The sequence below is a fragment of the Acanthaster planci genome, linkage group LG09 (assembly GCF_054643075.1).
Source record: "Acanthaster planci isolate LZ-2023a linkage group LG09, COTS_SCS, whole genome shotgun sequence".
In the NCBI taxonomy this organism is placed as follows: Eukaryota; Metazoa; Echinodermata; class Asteroidea; order Valvatida; family Acanthasteridae; genus Acanthaster; species Acanthaster planci.
In genome coordinates this window covers 5,800,687-5,821,812 of record NC_141785.1, presented here as the reverse complement: position 1 = coordinate 5,821,812, position 21,126 = coordinate 5,800,687, and the positions used below count along the sequence as shown (strand labels likewise).

Sequence of the window (21,126 nt, the reverse complement as noted above, 5' to 3'; positions counted from 1 at the left end):
AGGATTTCAATGGACCCTACGGGGGTTAGCCATGCTGAAGCCAACAAGGTTATGCAGGATTTCAATGGTCCCTAGGGGTTTAACCATGCTGACCCCAACAAGGTTATGCAGGATTTCAAAGGTCCCTAAGGGGTTAACCATGCTGAACCCAACAAGGTTATGCAGGATTTCAATGGTCCCTAAGGGGTTAACCATGCTGAACCCAACGAAGTTATGCAGGATTTCAATGGTCCCTAAGGGGTTAACCATGCTGAACCCAACAAGGTTATGCAGGATTTCAATGGACCCTACGGGGGTTAACCATGCTGAACCCAACAAGGTTATGCAGGATTTCAATGGACCCTACGGGGGTTAACCATGCTGAAGCCAACAAGGTTATGCAGGATTTCAATGGACCCCAGGGGCTTAGCCATGCTGAAGCCAACAAGGTTATGCAGGATTTCAATGGACCCCAGGGGGTTAGCCATGCTGAAGCCAACAAGGTTATGCAGGATTTCAATGGTCCCTAAGGGGGTTAACCATGCTGAACCCAACAAGGTTATGCAGGATTTCAATGGACCCCAGGGGGTTAGCCATGCTGAAGCCAACAAGGTTATGCAGGATTTCAATGGACCCTACGGGGGTTAACCATGCTGAACCCAACAAGGTTATGCAGGATTTCAATGGTCCCTAGGGGTTTAACCATGCTGACCCCAACAAGGTTATGCAGGATTTCAAAGGTCCCTAAGGGGTTAACCATGCTGAACCCAACAAGGTTATGCAGGATTTCAATGGTCCCTAAGGGGTTAACCATGCTGAACCCAACGAAGTTATGCAGGATTTCAATGGTCCCTAAGGGGTTAACCATGCTGAACCCAACAAGGTTATGCAGGATTTCAATGGACCCTACGGGGGTTAACCATGCTGAACCCAACAAGGTTATGCAGGATTTCAATGGACCCTACGGGGGTTAACCATGCTGAAGCCAACAAGGTTATGCAGGATTTCAATGGACCCCAGGGGCTTAGCCATGCTGAAGCCAACAAGGTTATGCAGGATTTCAATGGACCCCAGGGGGTTAGCCATGCTGAAGCCAACAAGGTTATGCAGGATTTCAATGGTCCCTAAGGGGGTTAACCATGCTGAACCCAACAAGGTTATGCAGGATTTCAATGGACCCCAGGGGGTTAGCCATGCTGAAGCCAACAAGGTTATGCAGGATTTCAATGGACCCTACGGGGGTTAACCATGCTGAACCCAACAAGGTTATGCAGGATTTCAATGGTCCCTAGGTGGTTTAGGTTAATTTGGTGTTAAAATAGGTGTCAGGTTCTTTATCTTTGACTGAGTTTATCCACAAATGTCTTTTATATGTCAACAGGAGTTCAGGAATCTATGGTACACATTCTGTAATTTCTAAATATACATTTCAATCTCAATCAGACAAAAGTAGATTTCAAACATCTTACATTTACTAGTTTACACTAGGAATACGATCACTATCCTCACGTACAACAATGAAGTGACATAAAACCGAAATACTAAAAAAAACTGAGGTGGGCTCCAAGTATCCACGGCAACCATTCACGAAATCACAGCTCATTCTTGGCACTAAACACTCGTGGGGAAAACCATTGTCAAAATCTGACCAATAAAAAAGCACCAAGTTCTCATACAGCAATAACAGTAAATTTTTGCAACATAAAGACGGTTAAAAGGCTCATTGCCTCCACGAACAAGCATTTCATATCCACTGCTTGCTAAATTGTCTCTGATTGAATGATGTGTGATGCTCAATATTCAACTGTTTCAATTTCAAAGCAATGATTTAAACACAGCCAATCACCACACATTCAAGAAACAACCTTTCTGTGAAGGTCATCCAGAAATTCATCAGTAAAAGACATAATTTCATCCTCTGCATTTCCAACCTGTCATTGCTATCTGTTTCATTTAACAACACTCATAGCATGTTTCCAAGCCATCTGTCCATACCAATAGATTTCTTACTGTCAATCCTCAGCCACAGCATCTACCTAACTTCTGGCATGATGACCTTCCAACTTCAAGTTGGCTCGAGACGAACACAAAAGCAGCTGCAATACACCAACCACATACCATCTTAAGGCAAGTTAGTCTGGCCATCAAAGTACAGGAAAATGTAGCAACATCACAGCACAAAAATGACGCAACCAATGAAAGTGTGAAGTCGCTGTCTGCCTTATGTGTCAGGTTACCAGTCTAGCCCCCTGGTACCCATTTTCAGCATCTTCCCATGGAATGATGGCTAATAACACACACATTGTACCACTGGCCATTTCTCATATGCATATAAACTCCAGCAACTCAGATGTTTTCTCCTCACATTGCATCCTTGGTAATGACCCTTGACCCCAGCAATGTCAAGTACATTGCAAGATGAGAGACTTTTACATCCGTGACAAAAGGTGTGGTGAAATTTTTCAGTTGTTGGGCAAATTAGGATTGGTGTAATTGTGGGTATCTCACCACGACTACCGCACAAGCATGTGTGAGATAACGTGTATCCTTCAAAATGAGACTAATGATAGTGAATGAGTTGTGGATGTATCAGATCTTCCTGGTACTCACTGATGGCTGGTTCCTAGACTTACGCAAACTGTAATTTCAATCACTTGAGGAACCAGCATATCAATAGACATCTGTATTGGCAAAGTGATGGCATTTTGCAAACGTTGGCACATGTCAATTTTTCTACCGACCAAAAAAAATGAGCATTCTGGGTATCTGCGATAAGAACTCAATAAACGATTGTCCCACAACTGAATGGTTTGGTTCATTCTGGGAACATACTCTTCTCAAGTCTCCTAGCAATGGCTGGTCGTTTCAGCTCAGTCCTAGTATAGTCTATTAATGCACGTTCCCGAACACCAACTGCAGAAAACTGGAGGAGAAAACGAGAAAAAAAAGAAGATATCATTTCAAACAATGCTTCAGCTTGCAAGCAGTTGTGACTTAATCCTCCAAGTCTGTAATCCTTAATAACCGTTAGATCCAGACAGCACATACTTTTAACCCTTCGAGCTAATCCTCTGTGATGTGAGCTTTGTCTTTTCAAACAATTTTGTGACTGTTGGGCCCTCTGTGATGTTCAACTGCATTCCACATACATGTACATCTACACAAGCAGCTGGTTGGAAGATAAAACCAGGCAGAACTCTAAGCCACACCAATCCCAATGATAAAATGATACTTACAACACATAAAATGTAAGGTCCACAGAATTTAAATCACCTACTTAAACCTCATTCAAAATGACGGGTCACATTTGATAAACACCTTAAAAATCCTTTAGATTAGCAGACTCAAAGGGTTTCATCACACTTTGTATAAAACCAAATTCCGATTTGGATTTAGGATGGCTAAGTGAAAGAGGAAGCAAATCACTTTCATGAATCAACTAGTTTCAAATTATTCAGCAAATTTTACAAGTCTGACCTTTCCTGATCTGTCCACTGTGAGCACTCGCTTGCCTTCACAGTCTGGTGCCCCCGTGAAGAGAGTCAGGGGCGACACGCTAGCACTAGAGAGGTGGGTACCCGTTTCAATATCACACACTTTGATTTGGCCGTGCTTCGTCAGAACATAGACCAGGCCATAATTTGAACAAATCTGCAATTAGGGAAGCAAAGCAAAACAAGGAGTGAATGGTACAAATGTTCCTACTGGGAAGCATACAGGGAGACAGACAGACTTAATCAGACAGTGAGAGAACACTGACAGACAAAGCAACAGAAGACTCACAAACACAAAAAGTCCATCTCAATTTGTGTCAAGTCTTACCTGAATAGAAACAGGGAAGTCGTGGCTGTCCCCTTCATCAAAAAATAGTTGTTCTGTACAGCTGATGAGGGCGGTATTACCGGGCTTATGAGGTCCGAGCTCAATTACATGCAGCTATATCAGAATACAGAATAAAAGTGTTACTTCACAGAAATAACTAAGATGCTTAATTCTCAAAAGAAATGAAACATGTAGGACTCATGTTTACTTTCCATTCTGTACTTGGATGTCTCTACCATTTGACAACTACGAAGCATTAACATTTTATAGGAAGGGTTTTTCTGAGCGTTGAATATTTCCTTTATAGAATTTTTTTGCTGAGACAGAACTTGATTTGAGAAACCATCTCCGCATCAAATTGCTTCACAGCTTTTGTGATGCTATCCTGTGTTTATCCTGTTGCATTCTGGGAACCACATGGGGGCAAATTGCCCGGTCCACCACTTTCATTCAAGCTAAAGTGGCTCAGCATTTGAAAACTGCGATCCTGATTTTTCGGCACATTAAACCAGCACATCTAACAAGTGTGTTAGAATACACGTAGTGATTTTGACAGAGCAATACAATCCGGTTTGGTTTTTAGAAGACAGAGCAGTAAGTTCCCTCAAGCTACTAGCAATCAAACCAATACCTTTCCTTGCTGACCCGGTGACCTGTTGGCAAGGCAGAGAAAGCTGGATGGCAAGATATTCTCGCTTCGTCGGTACATCCCAAACGAGACGGCCTGAGCATCAATGGGCTGGCTGTACTTATTGTCTACTGAGTAGATTTGGGTGAGACCTGATACGTAGCTCAAATTGTCCGACTAGGATAAAAGAAATTGAGAGTGAAATGATTCTTTTCGAACTGGCAGTGTATCTAGTCTGGCAGCGATCACATGACCATCACTTCATACTAAAATCAACACAGAATGATAAAGGTACCAGACGAATCATTATGGCTGGGAACTCACTTCATTATCAAATTCCCTGAAGAGTCCGACGAGCGCCAGCCAGCGTTGCGTGGGGTCCGCTTTGTAACCGATTATTTGACAGAAGCTGAGTCGACCGTGTCGAATAAAGATCTTCTGAGGACCCAAATCAGCTGAAATGAAACAAACACACAAAACTTAGCAAGATTAACAGCCATGTCTGAAACGGGCATTGCTGCCCATGGCTACGGCTATGCTTCATAATGAGCTAATGGCAAAAACTGAGCAAAAGCCACAAAATGGCTGACAATAGGAAAAACTAATCAAAACAAGATATAGTAACCAATCAAATCTCAGCAGGTGTTAGGCAAATACTGATCCTCAAATGCATGCATGACATCAGGTTTCCAGTCTACTTCTAACTCTGCTCAAGTGGTAGTCTATCATCACATAGGCGTATTGAGGCATAGACACTGTGGTTTTTACATCAAACAGTCCCAATTAACGATAACAAACTGACCAGGTGGAGAGAGGTCCCAATGGTATACAGCCTTGGATCCCACCATACTGATGATGTCATCGCTGATCCACGTCCAATATTGCACGTCGTCTTTGGTGGTACAGCGATGAAGCTGCTTCTCGGCCACAATGTTGAATACTTGGAAGTGCCGTCCCACTAAAGAACAGATCAAATAAACAGACCACTATCATGGGATCTTACACAAATAAGCAGGCTGAGTTTGTTTGAGTTGAACGGCTGCTGGAAAAATTCCAAGTGAATGTCAGATGTTCATGTTTAGAATGGGCAATGATGTGTATCGGCGCAAGCCCACGACCAATGATGTGTGTAGTTGCAGTCATATGTACCCATCCGAAGAACTGCATATCACATACGGCTCATGAGATACGTGTATATGTAGATAATGTTTATTTACTTTTCTCATTTAAAAGAATCCATTCAGGCCAAACAGGACAAGACACAAGCCTCACGTGTAGAATATTTTACTGACCTGGACTAAAATCAAACCAAACAGTCCGCTAAATTTGCAATTCTTTGTTATGCAGTATATTGATGGATTCATGACTGCATAATTCCAAGGCAAATTTACATGAAAGTAACATCAAATACTATTTTACAAAGAAATATTCATATCTTGATGGCTCACCTTTGAGGGCCAGCCAGGGTTTTCTAGGGTTCATCATAGCCGAGTCGGCCACACAAGGCCACGTCAGTGAGCGGGGTGTCTTGCGAGTCAAGTTGATTGCCGTGATGCAATCCACCTTCTTGCGTTTGCGGCTGATGTGACGACAGCAGATCCAGCGATGGGATGACATGGTGACTCGAGGGAAAGTCACATGTTCCTGCTTTACGCCGTAATGGGAAAGCTGTGCCCCCAAAATGTCAACAAACAAAACATCAAATCATACAGATCTGATTTTTACCATCTGTAATAATAACTCAAGAAATTCTTATGACGGCACTGATGTTATGAAATTCAGTAAATGTTACAATGTATCTGGCAACCCTGAAACTTTGCACGTGAAGGTTGCAGGAAATTTCCTTGGTCAAGGAGAACTCTATTAGACAGATCCAATTATGGAAGGGATCACTTCAAGAGAGCAGAAAGGCCAAGGAGACTAGGGGCATCTGTTTCTGCGGTCTCTGTATGAGCTCTGGGGGATGGTAAACACCACCCAGCCACTGGGAGCTGAACATGTGTTTGACGCATCAGAAATGTACAGAGTCTCACCCCTTACAGGGCATGATGTACATGTACACACTGCAACAAGGAGAAGAAACCCGTACAAAAATGTACTCTTCAGTTCATTCCCATTTTGGGAAGATTTAAGGAAAAGGGGAAAGCTGAACTTGTACATGTCACATTGCAGAATATGCACATAATCTTTAGGGCTGGTCTGACTATCCCATTTATTATTGAACATGTGAAATTGTATTCCAAATTTGAATATTCCAATGCACAAATTCATGAAAAGGGAGAATTTTATTTTTGTTATAATTACAAATATTGCACTATGAAAGCTTGTTTCAAGCAGATTCAAATGAAAAACAACAGAAAACTTAGAATGATTCACAAAGTAAATCATTTGCATTGTAGCAACTGATTTTGTATATGATTTGTTTATCAACAACCTGCCAGTCAGTATGACCCAATATTCGGATATCTGATTGTGAACTGAAATTCAAATATTCGAATAACAGTGATTTATACAAATTGACTAAGCCCTAATAATCTTACTCTAATCCTGATCATGATGATGTACCACATCCATGTAGAATATTGTACATATTGCACAGGTTAACGTGGCTCTCACGGGGAGGAGGTGGGTGGGGCACAAGACCTTCTTATCTCACATGTGCAACATGTGATAAAGGGTGCACCCTTGTAATTAGGACAGAAATATGTCCACCGAGATCATTAATAAAAGTTATACACTCAAAATATTCTATATTAGAGGGTCCTGAGAGCCATGGAACTGAGGAATTCAAGAAATATGAGACTGGACCTGTGGGCCGGACTCAGGGCTTCCAATTCTGAGCAATTTGGATGCAATCGGGTTTGAAAGCAGCACTATTTGAGCCATTTTGCCGAGGGAGGGTTTTTCAAAAAGGCTACTTTTCTGGACAGGGACATTTTCTGCATTTTAGGGGTGGTCTGCTTCTGGTGAAAATTTCTCAAAAATTCATTGGTCAACCCCCCCCCCCCAAAATTGAAAGGAAAATGAAAGAGGACATGTGGAACATCAATTTTCTGTGCAGCCTGAACACCTGTGAGAGTTGTGAGTATTTTTAAAATATTTGTGAAGTATGGGGATTTATCACTGCTGTCTATGGGAATTTATTTGTAGTGGTGCACCCGTAACTGTTGAGGTATGTGAACTTTGCTTGAAAAGAAACCTTCGTGATCAACCATTCTGCAGAAGCTACCGGTACTGTAAATGTTAACATGTCCCTTGTAGGCTTGTAAACACAAATTAACAACTGCCAGACAAAAGACAAAGATGCTGGACTCTGGTCAGGTTTATGGCCCACTAATATGCACTCTAAAAAACTGTTTATGAAGCAAATCTGACTGGGAAGGCATTTAGGGCTGTCCATGTGCATTATGCACGCACAGTCAACAAGGACTCCTGTTTATGTCAATTCACATAATGAGAAACATCGGTCTGAATCCGCAATCAAACCAATACCTTGAAAAAGCCCTGTTTACATGGAAACAGCAGGTGTTTGCCAAAACCTTCTACTCTTTTAATATCTGTTTCACAGATGTCTGCACTTTTTTAAGTCACATTTACAATTCTACATCTGCAACAATGACAAACACCCCGGCCCCCAAAATAACCTTTGCCATTTGGCCCCCAAAATAACCTTTGCCATTTGGCCCCCAAAATAACCTTTGCCATTTATATCCATGAAGGGTGACTGCCAAGTCTATTACTCAAGATTACAAGGATAATTACCTTTCCAGCTTCTACACTGTAACAATTCAACACTACTAGTACAACCATGGAAACTTAATCTTTAAAATAAATCTTTTTAGTCTGTTGGATTTTCAGTCAAAACAAATGTTTATTCTATGACATCAGTGGATGTGGATCATGAGTACAAGATACCGAAAGAGAGCAATGTGTGGTCAGAAAAAAAAGGCCACAGCATGGACAAGAGACAATCATTAATTTGCAATACGGTACAAAGGCTTTTCTCACTTTAAAAAATGAAAATATCTGACATTCAAAGACTTTCAGTATGAGTCTTCCTAACAAACACGATGAAGCAATTAGGTGTTTGTTAATCAGTTTGAAAAAAGATTCTTATCCCTTTTGAAAAACATCCTGTCACTTTTTCTCCTCTGCCGAAACTGAGCACAGGGAAGTAAGTCCTCACAAAAAGTAAAGTGTCTAAACAATTGGAAAAAAATATGACCCCACTTTCCTTGCTTCTCTGTTTCCCAAGGGTTAGAATGTGTTAAAAATGACAACATGAAATCAAAACACTTGAGTGAAACCAAAATATTTCTTCAACCGATTACAGGATTACAAGTGGCTTTTGGCAAGCAACTTGATTCCTTGTGCTCTAATGTCTTTCCTTCAGAGCTCTGACCAATTATTTTTTTTTTGCAGAAGGCAACGTTTGTTCGAAGTATGGACTTGAATCTATTATCAAACATACATGTACCTGCACTGTACATAACAAAAATATCTGTATTTAAAGTCTAGTTTTCATTGAGTTCTGTGCACTATACGAGAAAAGATGTCCTACATGCACATTTTATGTTTATTTTGATAGTACAATGCACATTGTACCCGGTATATCCATGGAACCTCTTTCAAAAACAAGATATGGAAAACTCTAATTGCAAATAAAACAAACCAGGCACTGTGACTATATAAAGGGAAGCATAAACAGAGTACAAAACTGTGGTTCGGCAATTTAAATCAGAGTTGATCAGTACTGAGAGGGGACAAACTACATCATCATCAAACTTGATCCTAATCAGGATCCTTGGGGATTCAAGATGAGGCTGCTGTCAGTCAGCGGTTAGGCATCCCACTGGGACCAACACTTGTACTTGGATGGCATTTCACACATTGCTGTTAAACAACGCCCTGCTGAGCATTGCCATGCAGATCCATAGGCAGACATGTACAACAGCCTGAGCCATTAGATGGAGTTATTTATGGTCGGTCCCAACTCCCAATTCAACTAGACTTCCCCCTGCCTGCACTAAATCACTCCAGCCCCGACCAGGGTACAATTTTGTCAACTGCAAATGCAATATCCTCTGCATTATATCAACAGGGGAAACATGATTTAAAACCGCATTCCTTTGATGCTTCAAGGGAAAGTCATTTGCGTTGATGTGGGTGGTTAAATTCAGTCAGCCTGGCATGTTGGGAGATTTTCTTTGCTTTGGCAAGGCTTCTGTGCACTTCTAATATCTGAAAATAATTTTTCTGGCTTTCAATTTTGTGGGGCAAAATTCTGCGTACTATTAAAAGGAGTTGTTCATAATACAGCCATTAATCCACAAACTCAACCCATCACATCGTTCGGAAAGGGTCATTTGCTCCCAAAGCCAAGAGACCATCAAAATTTAGAGTGGTTTTCACCTTTTTTTTGAAGATTTACACACAGCATTATGAAGCCCAGTCAGTATACATGTACATACTTGAAGCCCAGTCAGTATACATATTTGAAGCCCAGTCAGTATGCATATTTGAAGCCCAGTTAGTATACATATTTGAAGCCCAGTCAGTATGCATATTTGAAGCCCAGTCAGTATGCATATTTGAAGCCCAGTCAGTATGCATATTTGAAGCCCAGTCAGTATACATATTTGAAGCCCAGTCAGTATACATATTTGAAGCCCAGTCAGTATACATATTTGAAGCCCAGTCAGTATACATATTTGAAGCCCAGTCAGTATGCATATTTGAAGCCCAGTCAGTATGCATATTTGAAGCCCAGTCAGTATGCATATTTGAAGCCCAGTCAGTATACATATTTGAAGCCCAGTCAGTATACATATTTCATCACATGGAGCATGTGCCACTAGCTTGAGGCAGAATGATCCAACACTTGCAAATTGATTCTGAAAGAGTCCTCACAAACATCCTCAAGCAGTCGGGTGACACCGGACATGGACACGTACAGTGTGTCAAGTTATGAATGGGATATTTGTCATGATGATCTAAAACAAGAAAGTGCTGTAAATGACCTGGAAACTCCATGGTGTGCAGGTATGCAGTTCCAGAGTAAATAATACAAATAATGAGCATACACAATTTATTTCACACCCTCGTGCATGTGGTGAATAGTCTGCTTGCAATTCTATTTAAAGCAATCTTAAAACCTGCTCTTCATGACAACAGGTGCAATCTATGAATGAATAAATGAATGTTAACACTTAACACATATTTGACACCTATTTGAACATGTGCTCTGTAGGCCCTATACATAAATAGTTCCTGTCCACTGTGCTGAACTGCATTACAACCAGGGCTTGACCTTAACGTTAGCTGGACCGTACAATGGCTAGTAAAAACGGCTGTGGGCTAGTAAAAACCCCTTCCCAACTTGCCGGGCAGGCTAGTTAAAATATGTACACATTCGCACCTTGAATCCCGTATTGTGTGCTGGGACAATGTCCATGTACATTGTACCTAGTACCTACATGTAGCATCAACGATAGTTTCTCCAGTACAGTAGTCAGTGACCCCGGTACATGTTCATGACCAATATAATTAACATACAATTCGTACTGGGAACCAGATACCAAAAATCGATACTGCGTCCATAAACTGGTGCAATCTGGTTCTTAAGTGACTTCGTTGTACCACTGATCGCAAGCCCCTCATTGGATAATCATGCCTGGTGAGTGAGTAGGGAACGGGAACCAGTCTTCCCACGAACCGCTATCACCCAATGTAATAGCGGTTGATAGAAACGTCTTGTCGGACCAAGACTAATGATGTGATAGTGTGGAGGAAGAATATCCCAACTCCACTACCAGCGAAAGTGATTTCTAGCCAACCATGAACAACAGTCAACAACCTTCTGAAGTCAAAAACCTGCTTTGTTATGTTTTTTCCACACATTTCATGGACTAGTAAAAATCTCTACGGGCTAGTGAAAATCACAATTCACTAGCCCGGCGGGCTACTGTCAGAAAAAATAAAGGGCAAGCCCTGACAACTAGCATAATTTAAATAAGCCTAAATACTGACATATATGTAGATGTTAATGGAAAGCGTTTCAAACATCCCTATCACACCAATCGTTTGGCTTACAGTACTCAGTACTACAAAATACCAAGTAGTAGTCTGAGCCTGAAGGACCCAGCCCTACAAATCACATGGACTACTTCTCCTCCATAAAGTCAGGCATTCTTAGTGCCTCAGTCCTGTATGGCACATTGTCTGATCTATATCGTATTTTATGGCTTCAGAGAACAAAAAGGTGCTGTCCTCTTACAAGCGACAGCGCTGAATACTGCATTCAATGACGAAGTAGTACTTTGTAGTATTCAGGTCAGTTAGGGCTTACACGGTACAATGAACATCGTAAATACCAAAGATTGCAATTATCATCATCATGTCTTGTGCTGAACAATAAAAAGACGACGATATCTGCACATGTACTTCATACGCTATACCGGTAGGCCTACATGTAACAAAGAGGCCAAGGACTCTGCTTAGAGTCTGAACTGTTTAAAAACCCTGTTTTGACAATTCAACATCAACCGATAGTAAGCTTTATACATCAGATATTCTCCTGACAATTTGCAATTCCTGAACCCTCACGCCGTTTCCTCTGAACAGTAATGCCAAGGGGAGGGGGGTATTGAATTGAGTCAAATTAGGGCTACATGTACATGTACAGTACACTCCCTGAACGTCAACTGCCTGCCCACCTGTGAAGATACTACCAAGTGTGTCGTGAGTACCTTCTCCCGTGTTTGGATTATCGGACTCCCAACTGCGGCTGTACGGCAGCGTGCACAATTATTGACGCCGCTTTCCTGATCCTTGTCATTGCTGTGAATTTCACATCATTCATAATGTACGTATCCATGCAGGAACTTGATAAGCCCATCAATAACCCCCTTCCGACCCTGTCCCCCCCCCAAGGTTTCAGCACTGGAAGCCCCTAGGTTGATTCAACATTATGAATAGTTAATCTCCGGTTTCTTTGATAGTTGCGCAAATCAATTTACAGCATATTAACACTGTTTGTCTTAGGTATGAGGCAGTACAATAGATCAAAATGTGAATCCTCTCCAAGGACAAATTAGAGTATGGTATGTCACAATGCCATCAAAATGTCAGGATTTATGAACTCATGATAATGACCAACTAGTACCGGTACATTTACATTTAAAAGCTAGATGTGGCACAGAATACCTACTAGTACATGGACATTTAAAAGCTAATGTAGATGTGGCACAGAAATCCTACTAGTACATGTATTCAATTCAATTCACATTTATTTCCAGACTGTTACTGGAGCAAGATAAAGCACAGGAAAGTCATGAAATCCGTAATATCATTGTATAACACTGTACATGATTGATTAATAAAAAAATTTGTCAAAGAAATCAGAGTAATGAAAAAAACAACTTACAAAAGAGAAAACAATAGCAGAAGCATCACAGAATTAATGAGTATGGAGGCTGTTTAGGGAAGCCAGGGCTTATGGGGAACAGCCTTTGGACAGACATGACAGACTGAACAAAAACAAGACAGACATGGCAGACAAGACAAAACAAGATAGGCATGGCAGACAGGACAGAAACAAGACAGACATGGCAGACAGATGACGAACAGACAAGACAAAAGACAAGACAAAACAATAATTAATGGACGAAAATCTGATCAGCTCATTTGAAATCCAAAGAAGGCAATGATAATCCACAAAGTAACATAATAAAATAAATACAAATAAGACAATTAAAGAGCAAGCTGTGCCGTGTAATGGGATAGGAGGGCTCTTTTATACGAAGTTTTGAAACAACCCACAGAAGATTGACCTTTAATTTGATTGTCGATGGTGTTCCAAAGTCGGGCTCCATAAAAAGCGAAGTGTGTGCATTGAATAAGAGGTACGAGTGAAAGGAATATAAAGATTACACCGGGATCTAGTAGAATAGCTGTGAACAGTTTCAATAGATCTAAAGTAAGAGGCAAAAGTGGAAGGGAGGAGGTTACGATAGAATTTGCACATGAAGATACCAGTTTGAAGTTTATGTATGTCAAAGACAGTAAGGATGCGAAGTTGTGCAAACAAGGGTGCACTGTGAGCACGAGGGTGTGAGAGAGTGCATATTCTAATGGCACGTTTTTGAGAGACAAATAAAGAATGCAATTTGTGACTACTTGAATTCGCCCTGACGATATTGCAGTAGGAGAGATACGGAAGAATAAGTGTGTTATATAATAAGACCAAAGAGAAAGAGTTAAGAAAGTGACGAAGCTTAGAAAAGGACACTAGTATTACGAAAAATAATTTTTGTAATAGAGGAGATATGCTCAGACCAAGAAAGATTATAATCGACAACAACCCCTAGAAATTTGGCAGATGAGACCCTTTGGATGGGAATATTGTCAATCATGACAGGAGACAAATTGTACATTTAAAAGCTAGATGTGGCACAGAATACCTACTTGTACATGTACATGTACATTTAAAAGCTAGATGTGGCACAGAATACCTACTTGTACATGTACATTTAAAAGCTAGATGTGGCACAGAACACCTACATGTACATGTACTTGTACATGGACAATTACAAGCTAGATGTGGCACAGAATACCTACTTGTACATGTACATTTAAAAGCTACATGTAGATGTGGCACAGAATACCTACATGCACTTGTACATGGACAATTAAAAGCTAGATGTGGCACAGAATACCTAATAGTACATGGACAATTAAAAGCTAGATGTGGCACAGAATACCTACTTGTACATGGACAATTCAAAGCTAGATGTGGCACAGAATACCGACTTGTACATGGACATTTAAAAGCTAGATGTGGCACAGAATACCTACTTGTACATGGACAATTAAAAGCTAGATGTGGCACAGAATACCTACTTGTACATGGACAATTAAAAGCTAGATGTGGCACAGAATACCTACTTGTACATGGACAATTAAAAGCTAGACGTGGCACAGAATACCGACTTGTACATGGACATTTAAAAGCTAGATGTGGCACAGAATATCTACTAGTACATGGACATTTAAAAGCTAGATGTGGCACAGAATACCTACTTGTACATGGACAATTAAAAGCTAGATGTGGCACAGAATACCTACTTGTACATGGACAATTAAAAGCTAGATGTGGCACAGAATACCTACTTGTACATATACAATTAAAAGCTACATGTGGCACAGAATACCTACTTGAACATGGACATTTACAAGCTAGATGTGGCACAGAATACCTACTTGTACATTTACATTTACAAGCTAGATGTGGCACAGAATACCTACATGTACTTGTACATGGACATTTAAAAGCTACATGTAGATGTGGCACAGAATACCTACTAGTACATGGACATTTAAAAGCCAGATTTGACACAGAATACCTACTAACACATATACATTTAAAAGCCAGATTTGACACAGAATACCTACTAACACATATATATTTAAAAGCCAGGTTTGGCACAGAATATCTACTAGTACATGTACATTTAAAAGCTAGATTTGACACAGAATACATGTACCTACATGTACATTTAAAAGCTAGATTTGGCACAGAATATCTACTAGTACATGTACATTTAAAAGCTAGATGTGGCACAGAATACCTACACTGTACATGTACTTACATGTAGGTAGGCAAGGCAAGAAATTCTAGTTTATTCTAAACTGTTGTTTTTACATGTGTAGGTACCTTACATGTACATAACCTTGGCAAATTTCTCTACCTATTTTAATTAACGCTAACCATCCTCAATCTTTCAAAATCCTCTGTGTGGTTTGGAGCCGGAATTTTAAAGGATTGAGGCAGTACAGGGGTCGCACTTAACACTGGTCCGCTGGCCTGAGGCGGACTAGCTGATCTAATTAAACTGGTGGTCCGATGGGCCAGTTGAAATCTGATGTCTTTTCTGTCTTCACAAACATCGTTCAATAACCTTTTCTCACATTACAATGCTTGTTTTTATGTCTCTCTACTTATATTACAATTTTTGAAAAAAAAATATAATTTTAGGGCATGACCTGCCTGATGGGGCAAACTAAAAAAAAAAAAATCATGGTGGCCTGGCCTGTGCCCTAACAAGGATTGCTCAAGCGGCTGCATTAGCGGTTTTGGTATGGGACCATCAAACTTTCAGCAGGACCAGTGAAAATTTAGTACTGGTCCGGTCCTGCTGGCTACCAGGAAAAAAAAGGTTAATTTCGACCCCTGCTGCATGAAAAAACAGCATTGCTGATTGTAAAAGGATGCATTGTCTCAAGGTTGCGGGCACGGGTTAGACGTTGTGTTGTTTATGGTCAGCAATGCATAAATTTATGCCCACATTATGTGAAATCATCCACAACGCTCCAGGACACCATTCACACTGCCTTAACATAATCATTAATGAGAGAAATTGCTCAAAGATTTTGAAGGCTTGAGGCAGTAGGCACCCCTTCCTACAGAACATATTCAAGAAATATCAGAGGATTTTGCAGGGCTGAGGGTGTACACAATTTTTTCATGGGGGCAGTTTGACAATTTTGAAGGATTGAGGGTGCATCCTAGCCAAAAGAGCCTTGGCAGTTAGGGTTAATATAAATCTCAGGTTGCTACAATAGCGAGGCCGCACGAGCAGGCCTTAAATCCATTCAAAATGCATTCCCAAGTAGGTACAAGGTCCATGTTACAATTCAACAACCTGCACAGGTGAAATACAAGTGACAAATGAAGTGTACTGTTTCATCAATGAGAAACTTGTAGTCAAGCGCACAGAATCTGTGCATGTAGGCAGCTGGAACAAACGACGGTCTTATTGTTTGTGCCTACCTGGTCCAACGAAGGTCTGCAGAAATTCCAAAATAAGGAGGGCTTGACGTTTCGATCCTAGCAGAATCTTTCTCTGCCTACCGGTATGCTACATGTACTACGATCGAAACGTCAGGCCCTCCACATTTTGTGATTTGTATTTTAGGTCACTAATCAGCAAGCAGTTTGCAGCAGTTTTGTATTATATACATGTATATTCTGCAGAAAATGAGAAGGTTAGATTATCGGATAAGACCAAATTACTTCCCATGTTCAGGTTTTTGTATATTTCTACATCTGTAAATGGATGTGTGCATACATCGCAGTGCGCTGGAGTACTGTAATGAAGTCAATTGCATTTCTTGGCTACAGACTGACGTGCCTCAGGGCTGGGGATGGAGGAAGGGGCTATCGGTACATGTATGTGGGCAGGCCTCAGTTGATACATGTCGGAAGAACAATCTGTACACACCTGATTGGAATTTCACCATTCCTACTTATCATGCTTACTGCATTTAATCAAATATCTGCCTGGCATATGTAGCTCAGGACTGAAATGTCCTGGACATTGCCTCCCGCACTGGCATTGTCACGGCAACCCCAAAAAGCCTTCCTATCAAGCGGCAAAATTAAAATTCCAGACGATCATCGTAAAACTGACAGCGGGAATTGGCTAACAAAATGAGGTTGTGTTCACACTAATGGCCCTTGGTTATTTGAACTGTAAATGGCACGGCGACTGTTTTCCTGTTAATAAGAAACTTGCTGAGCCTGAAGAGACCCAACACTGTGCAGTTACCATGGTAACATTCTATGTTAAACTAAAAGAGAATTTGGCCACAAAACCACAAAGGATCAGTGTCTGAGTACTGCAGTTTCAAGTCTGTTGGCAATCATGCACAACTGTTGGATTATCTATTCAAATACTTCATTTGAAACAATCCATTTCAACTAAAACTGACTGTACACCTGTTTAAACAGTTGTGATACATGTACATGTAATTGTTGTCTTATTCTGGATATGTAGACTTATTTCTTGAATTTGGGAGGCATGACCAATGACGCAAATAACATTGTGTAATTCCGCAACGTTGAGCCAAAGTTTCACTGGTGAGTGGGCAGATGCTGGGAGCGTTCTCATGCAACCAAATTTGTTATTTTTAAAGAGTAAAATCTGATGATAGTTCTGCAGGTGAGAAACCATCTTGAATGGCATTTTGCCTGGGAGACTGTTTTACACCAAACTTGGAAAATGAGTAATCTGCTTCCAAGAAAAAGAATAAAGGCTTCCCACATAATCTGATCAGCATCTCAAGCATACAGCATCTTAAGCATACAGCATGTCAAGCATACAGCATCTCAAGCATACAGCATCTTAAGCATACAGCATCTCAAGCATACAGCATCTTAAGCATACAGCATGTCAAGCATACAGCATCTTAAGCATACAGCATGTCAAGCATACAGCATCTTAAGCATACAGCATGTCAAGCATACAGCATCTTAAGCATACAGCATGTCAAGCAAACAGCATGTCAAGCATACAGCATGTCAAGCATACAGCATGTCAAGCAAACAGCATGTCAAGCAAACAGCATGTCAAGCATACAGCATCTTAAGCATACAGCATGTCAAGCATACAGCATCTTAAGCATACAGCATGTCAAGCAAACAGCATCTTAAGCAAACAGCATCTCAAGCATACAGCATCTTAAGCATACAGCATGTCAAGCATACAGCATCTTAAGCATACAGCATGTCAAGCATACAGCATCTTAAGCATACAGCATGTCAAGCATACAGCATCTTAAGCATACAGCATGTCAAGCATACAGCATCTTAAGCATACAGCATGTCAAGCATACAGCATCTCAAGCATACAGCATCTCAAGCAAACAGCATGTCAAGCATACAGCATCTCAAGCAAACAGCATCTCTTTTTCTTTTAACCAGTCAGCACTATTACTTGTTTCCGCAATTTCAACTGGAAAGATTTTCTTTTTGAGTCACCAACATCAAGTGTCAGAAACTTTGTTTCAAAACTTATTTCCTTGTACAGAACCTTCATGGCACTGGACTGACACGTTCATGGTGTGTGAAATGAAAACTGAAACTTTGCAGACACAAAAATACTCACAGACATGTATGTACCATGTACCTGTGCATTGGCTTAGAGTTAACAATGCCCACCACAAATGAACGCATATCAAATGACTCTGTATGCCAGTATGTACTCTTCATTTCTTTCTGATGGTAACACAAACGCACTTCTTTAATCGCTCATACATTGTACATCTCAAATTCTGCAAAATGAATGTACCGTAGAGTGTGGATGATTGCATTCAGAAACCACACTAGAATGGCTATGTACATGTACATGTCTTACAGTATCGTATGGTATAATGAGCAGTACGGTATCTGACCTGCATCATACATGTATTAGTCACTGTACACGTATGTGCAATCACGATATAAGGCATTATACGCATCTCTTCAATATTAATTTCTTTTCTTGTACATGCACATAGAGCCTCCATGCATGTACTGGTACACGTGCATTTTCTGCTCTTATTTTACATTATAATCAGGTCATCTACGTTGAAATTAACTGTCCTTGGTCAATTTCAGCGGGAACTGTGCAAAGACGCATGTAATGCTGAACTTAGTCTGTGAAGTAAACCGCAGTTGAAGCCTTTTCACTGGCATGTCGGCACAAATTAAATCAAAGCGAGATTATCTGCACTTTCAATCTTAGCCTCTGACTGCACAGGAGATTGGCAAACAGGAACCGCTGACATTATGAGTCTACTTGAACAAGGCCATGAATAAAGGTTAAAGACCTGATAATGGGGGTAAAGGTCAGGCATAATTGATGATTCATTGTACTGACATTCAAAAAGCTTTTTTCTCTGAATAACTGTAAGGGAATCTTGCGCATGTGGACAATTCCACACTAACTGTGACATGACTGCCAAAATGTTAACTCGATTGTACAATTTTTAGTCCACTCTTACTGGTTAGGGGTATACCTTAACCCTAACACTCCTAAATCCTTCACCTGTTGGAGGACTGAGGAGTGTTAGGGTTAATTTAATATTGAATCTGAGGGGATATCATGGCAATACTGTATCGAAAATTATAATTAATAAATAATTCTTAAAGTTGTTTTCTTGACATGTTTATTTCTATACCGGTACATGTAATGTCCGAAACAAAGTTTAACGTCCGTAACAGCTTTAACAAAATTGGACTATACGGGGGGTACTTTTTTCGAACTTTCAATTCATGCCTAGATAGAATGGATTCGGACCAACTGCAACATGCAGTTGGTATAAAAAGCTGGAGGCAGCATTTTCACAGAGTTTTACTTACATACATGTACCGAAGGTCAAAAAGCTCTATCATAACGTGCAACGTCCGTCACATTCATTTCTCACGCTCATAGCTAATTAATCATTGAAGCTAAAACAAAGTTTCTTTAATGTTTAACACTTGTATAAAGCTCATCCATGGATATCAGCATTTGAATTGTAAATTATCAATAATTCATGTACTACATGTTACTTTTAATTACCCACCTCAAGTAAAGTGATTTTGTCCAGTATTTTTATTGTCATTTTTTACGTTTGTAAATATAATCAATACAACTGTATAAGCCACACAACATTTTTTCATACAAGTATTTCTCAGTCTTCAACCCTAATGGCTCAAGGGTTGCTGGCCCTAACCTTCCCCATTCACGCGAAGGGGTTTGTTCACAGAGGCTGCTGGACTTAGTTTTTCTGAGGTATGCCAAACCCAATAGAAAAGCCAGCTGTCTGGGCCTACCAGACCTATCCCCACAGAATTAAACACTTTATTATTGTTTAATTCTGTGTGGTTGGGGAAGGTTTAGGGTTACTTTTCAACAAACCCTGGTGCAATCTTGCCCAAACTAACCAGCCAAGTTGATTATACATGTATCCTTGCCATGCAGCTGAAAAGCTGATTTTATGAATTTTGAGTTTTGTCTGTATAGGCCTAAATCATGGACAGTTGGTATGTGATTTGTATTTGACATTTTAGGCATGTTAGGAGACCCTCTTGACATGCTTGACAGTGATTGAATTCGGTTTTAAAGTTTTCGGTAAATATCCTTCAGGGCTGTTAGCAAATGTTGTGCAAGTCTGTTGTTTCATTTGGTTTGGACTGTGTCAGTATCCCCGGAGAAATAATAAATGAAATTGAAAAGACCAAAAAGGCACGTATTTCATTCATAAAATAATTAAGCAAACCTATACTCACTAAGAAACTTCCAAAGGAGTTGAATTTTGATTTGGGTTAGATGTAGGAAACACACAAATACATGGATGATTTCATGTAATTTGAGAGCCCTCATGAACAAGCTAGCTTTGCACGCGCTGCATAGCTAAGCAAACAATACACTATGACAGTCGTCAGGCCTGCCTATGGAGACTAGACCGGTCTGCAGACGTACAGTGTACATGTACAGTAAATGTACTGCACACTCGAACACACTGAACTGATGATTGGACGGACTTGAGAAAATCTTACCTGGAAAATATGTTGCACGCTAATGATGGGACTTTCTGTCCGCTCGTCCATTCTGCGAGGCTCTCTAGCAAGCTTACGTTATCATTATGCGTCGTGTGGAGCTGGTGACTCGACGCAAAACTGAAGAAATCGGGAAGTTCCCAATTAATTCAATTCCCGAAAGTGCAAGTTTGCAGCGCATGCAGCTCGGGTAGTGACGCGCTATGCACTGTACCAGTGCAGCGTGCATGCGTTGTATTGTGCTGATACTTTTCCAGAGGAAAACTGGATCCATTTCTCCCTTGGATTCATTAATATGGAAGAAATTTCCCTCAGTATTACGTTCAAAAAAGTT

The 21,126-nt window shown here is 40.5% G+C and overlaps 1 protein-coding gene across 1 annotated transcript; it reads right to left on the bottom strand.

Annotated features, from left to right (window-relative positions):
• Positions 1 to 2,481: 2,481 nt before the first annotated feature.
• Positions 2,482 to 20,995, bottom strand: LOC147798047 (clathrin heavy chain 2-like). The gene is made up of 8 exons (XM_087140644.1): positions 20,793 to 20,995; positions 5,878 to 6,097; positions 5,232 to 5,387; positions 4,754 to 4,884; positions 4,433 to 4,606; positions 3,802 to 3,915; positions 3,457 to 3,630; positions 2,482 to 2,902 (listed from the first exon to the last, which is right to left on the bottom strand). Exons 1-8 carry the CDS (start codon positions 20,841 to 20,843, stop codon positions 2,795 to 2,797), a joined length of 1,128 nt encoding a protein of 375 aa, XP_086996770.1. The 5' UTR covers positions 20,844 to 20,995; the 3' UTR covers positions 2,482 to 2,794.
• Positions 20,996 to 21,126: the final 131 nt, after the last annotated feature.

What these genes read in the sequence shown, in the direction of transcription:
- LOC147798047 (XM_087140644.1), bottom strand. Translation starts at nt 20,843, where the DNA reads ATGGACGAGCGGACAGAAAGTCCCATCATTAGCGTGCAACATATTTTC. An exon ending in TCAGGGAATTTGATAATGAA is followed by an intron (nt 4,607 to 4,753) that starts GTGAGTTCCCAG and finishes CTTTTATCCTAG; the next exon opens with TCGGACAATTTGAGCTACGT. An exon ending in CAGTGGACAGATCAGGAAAG is followed by an intron (nt 2,903 to 3,456) that starts GTCAGACTTGTA and finishes TTTCTCCTCCAG; the next exon opens with TTTTCTGCAGTTGGTGTTCG.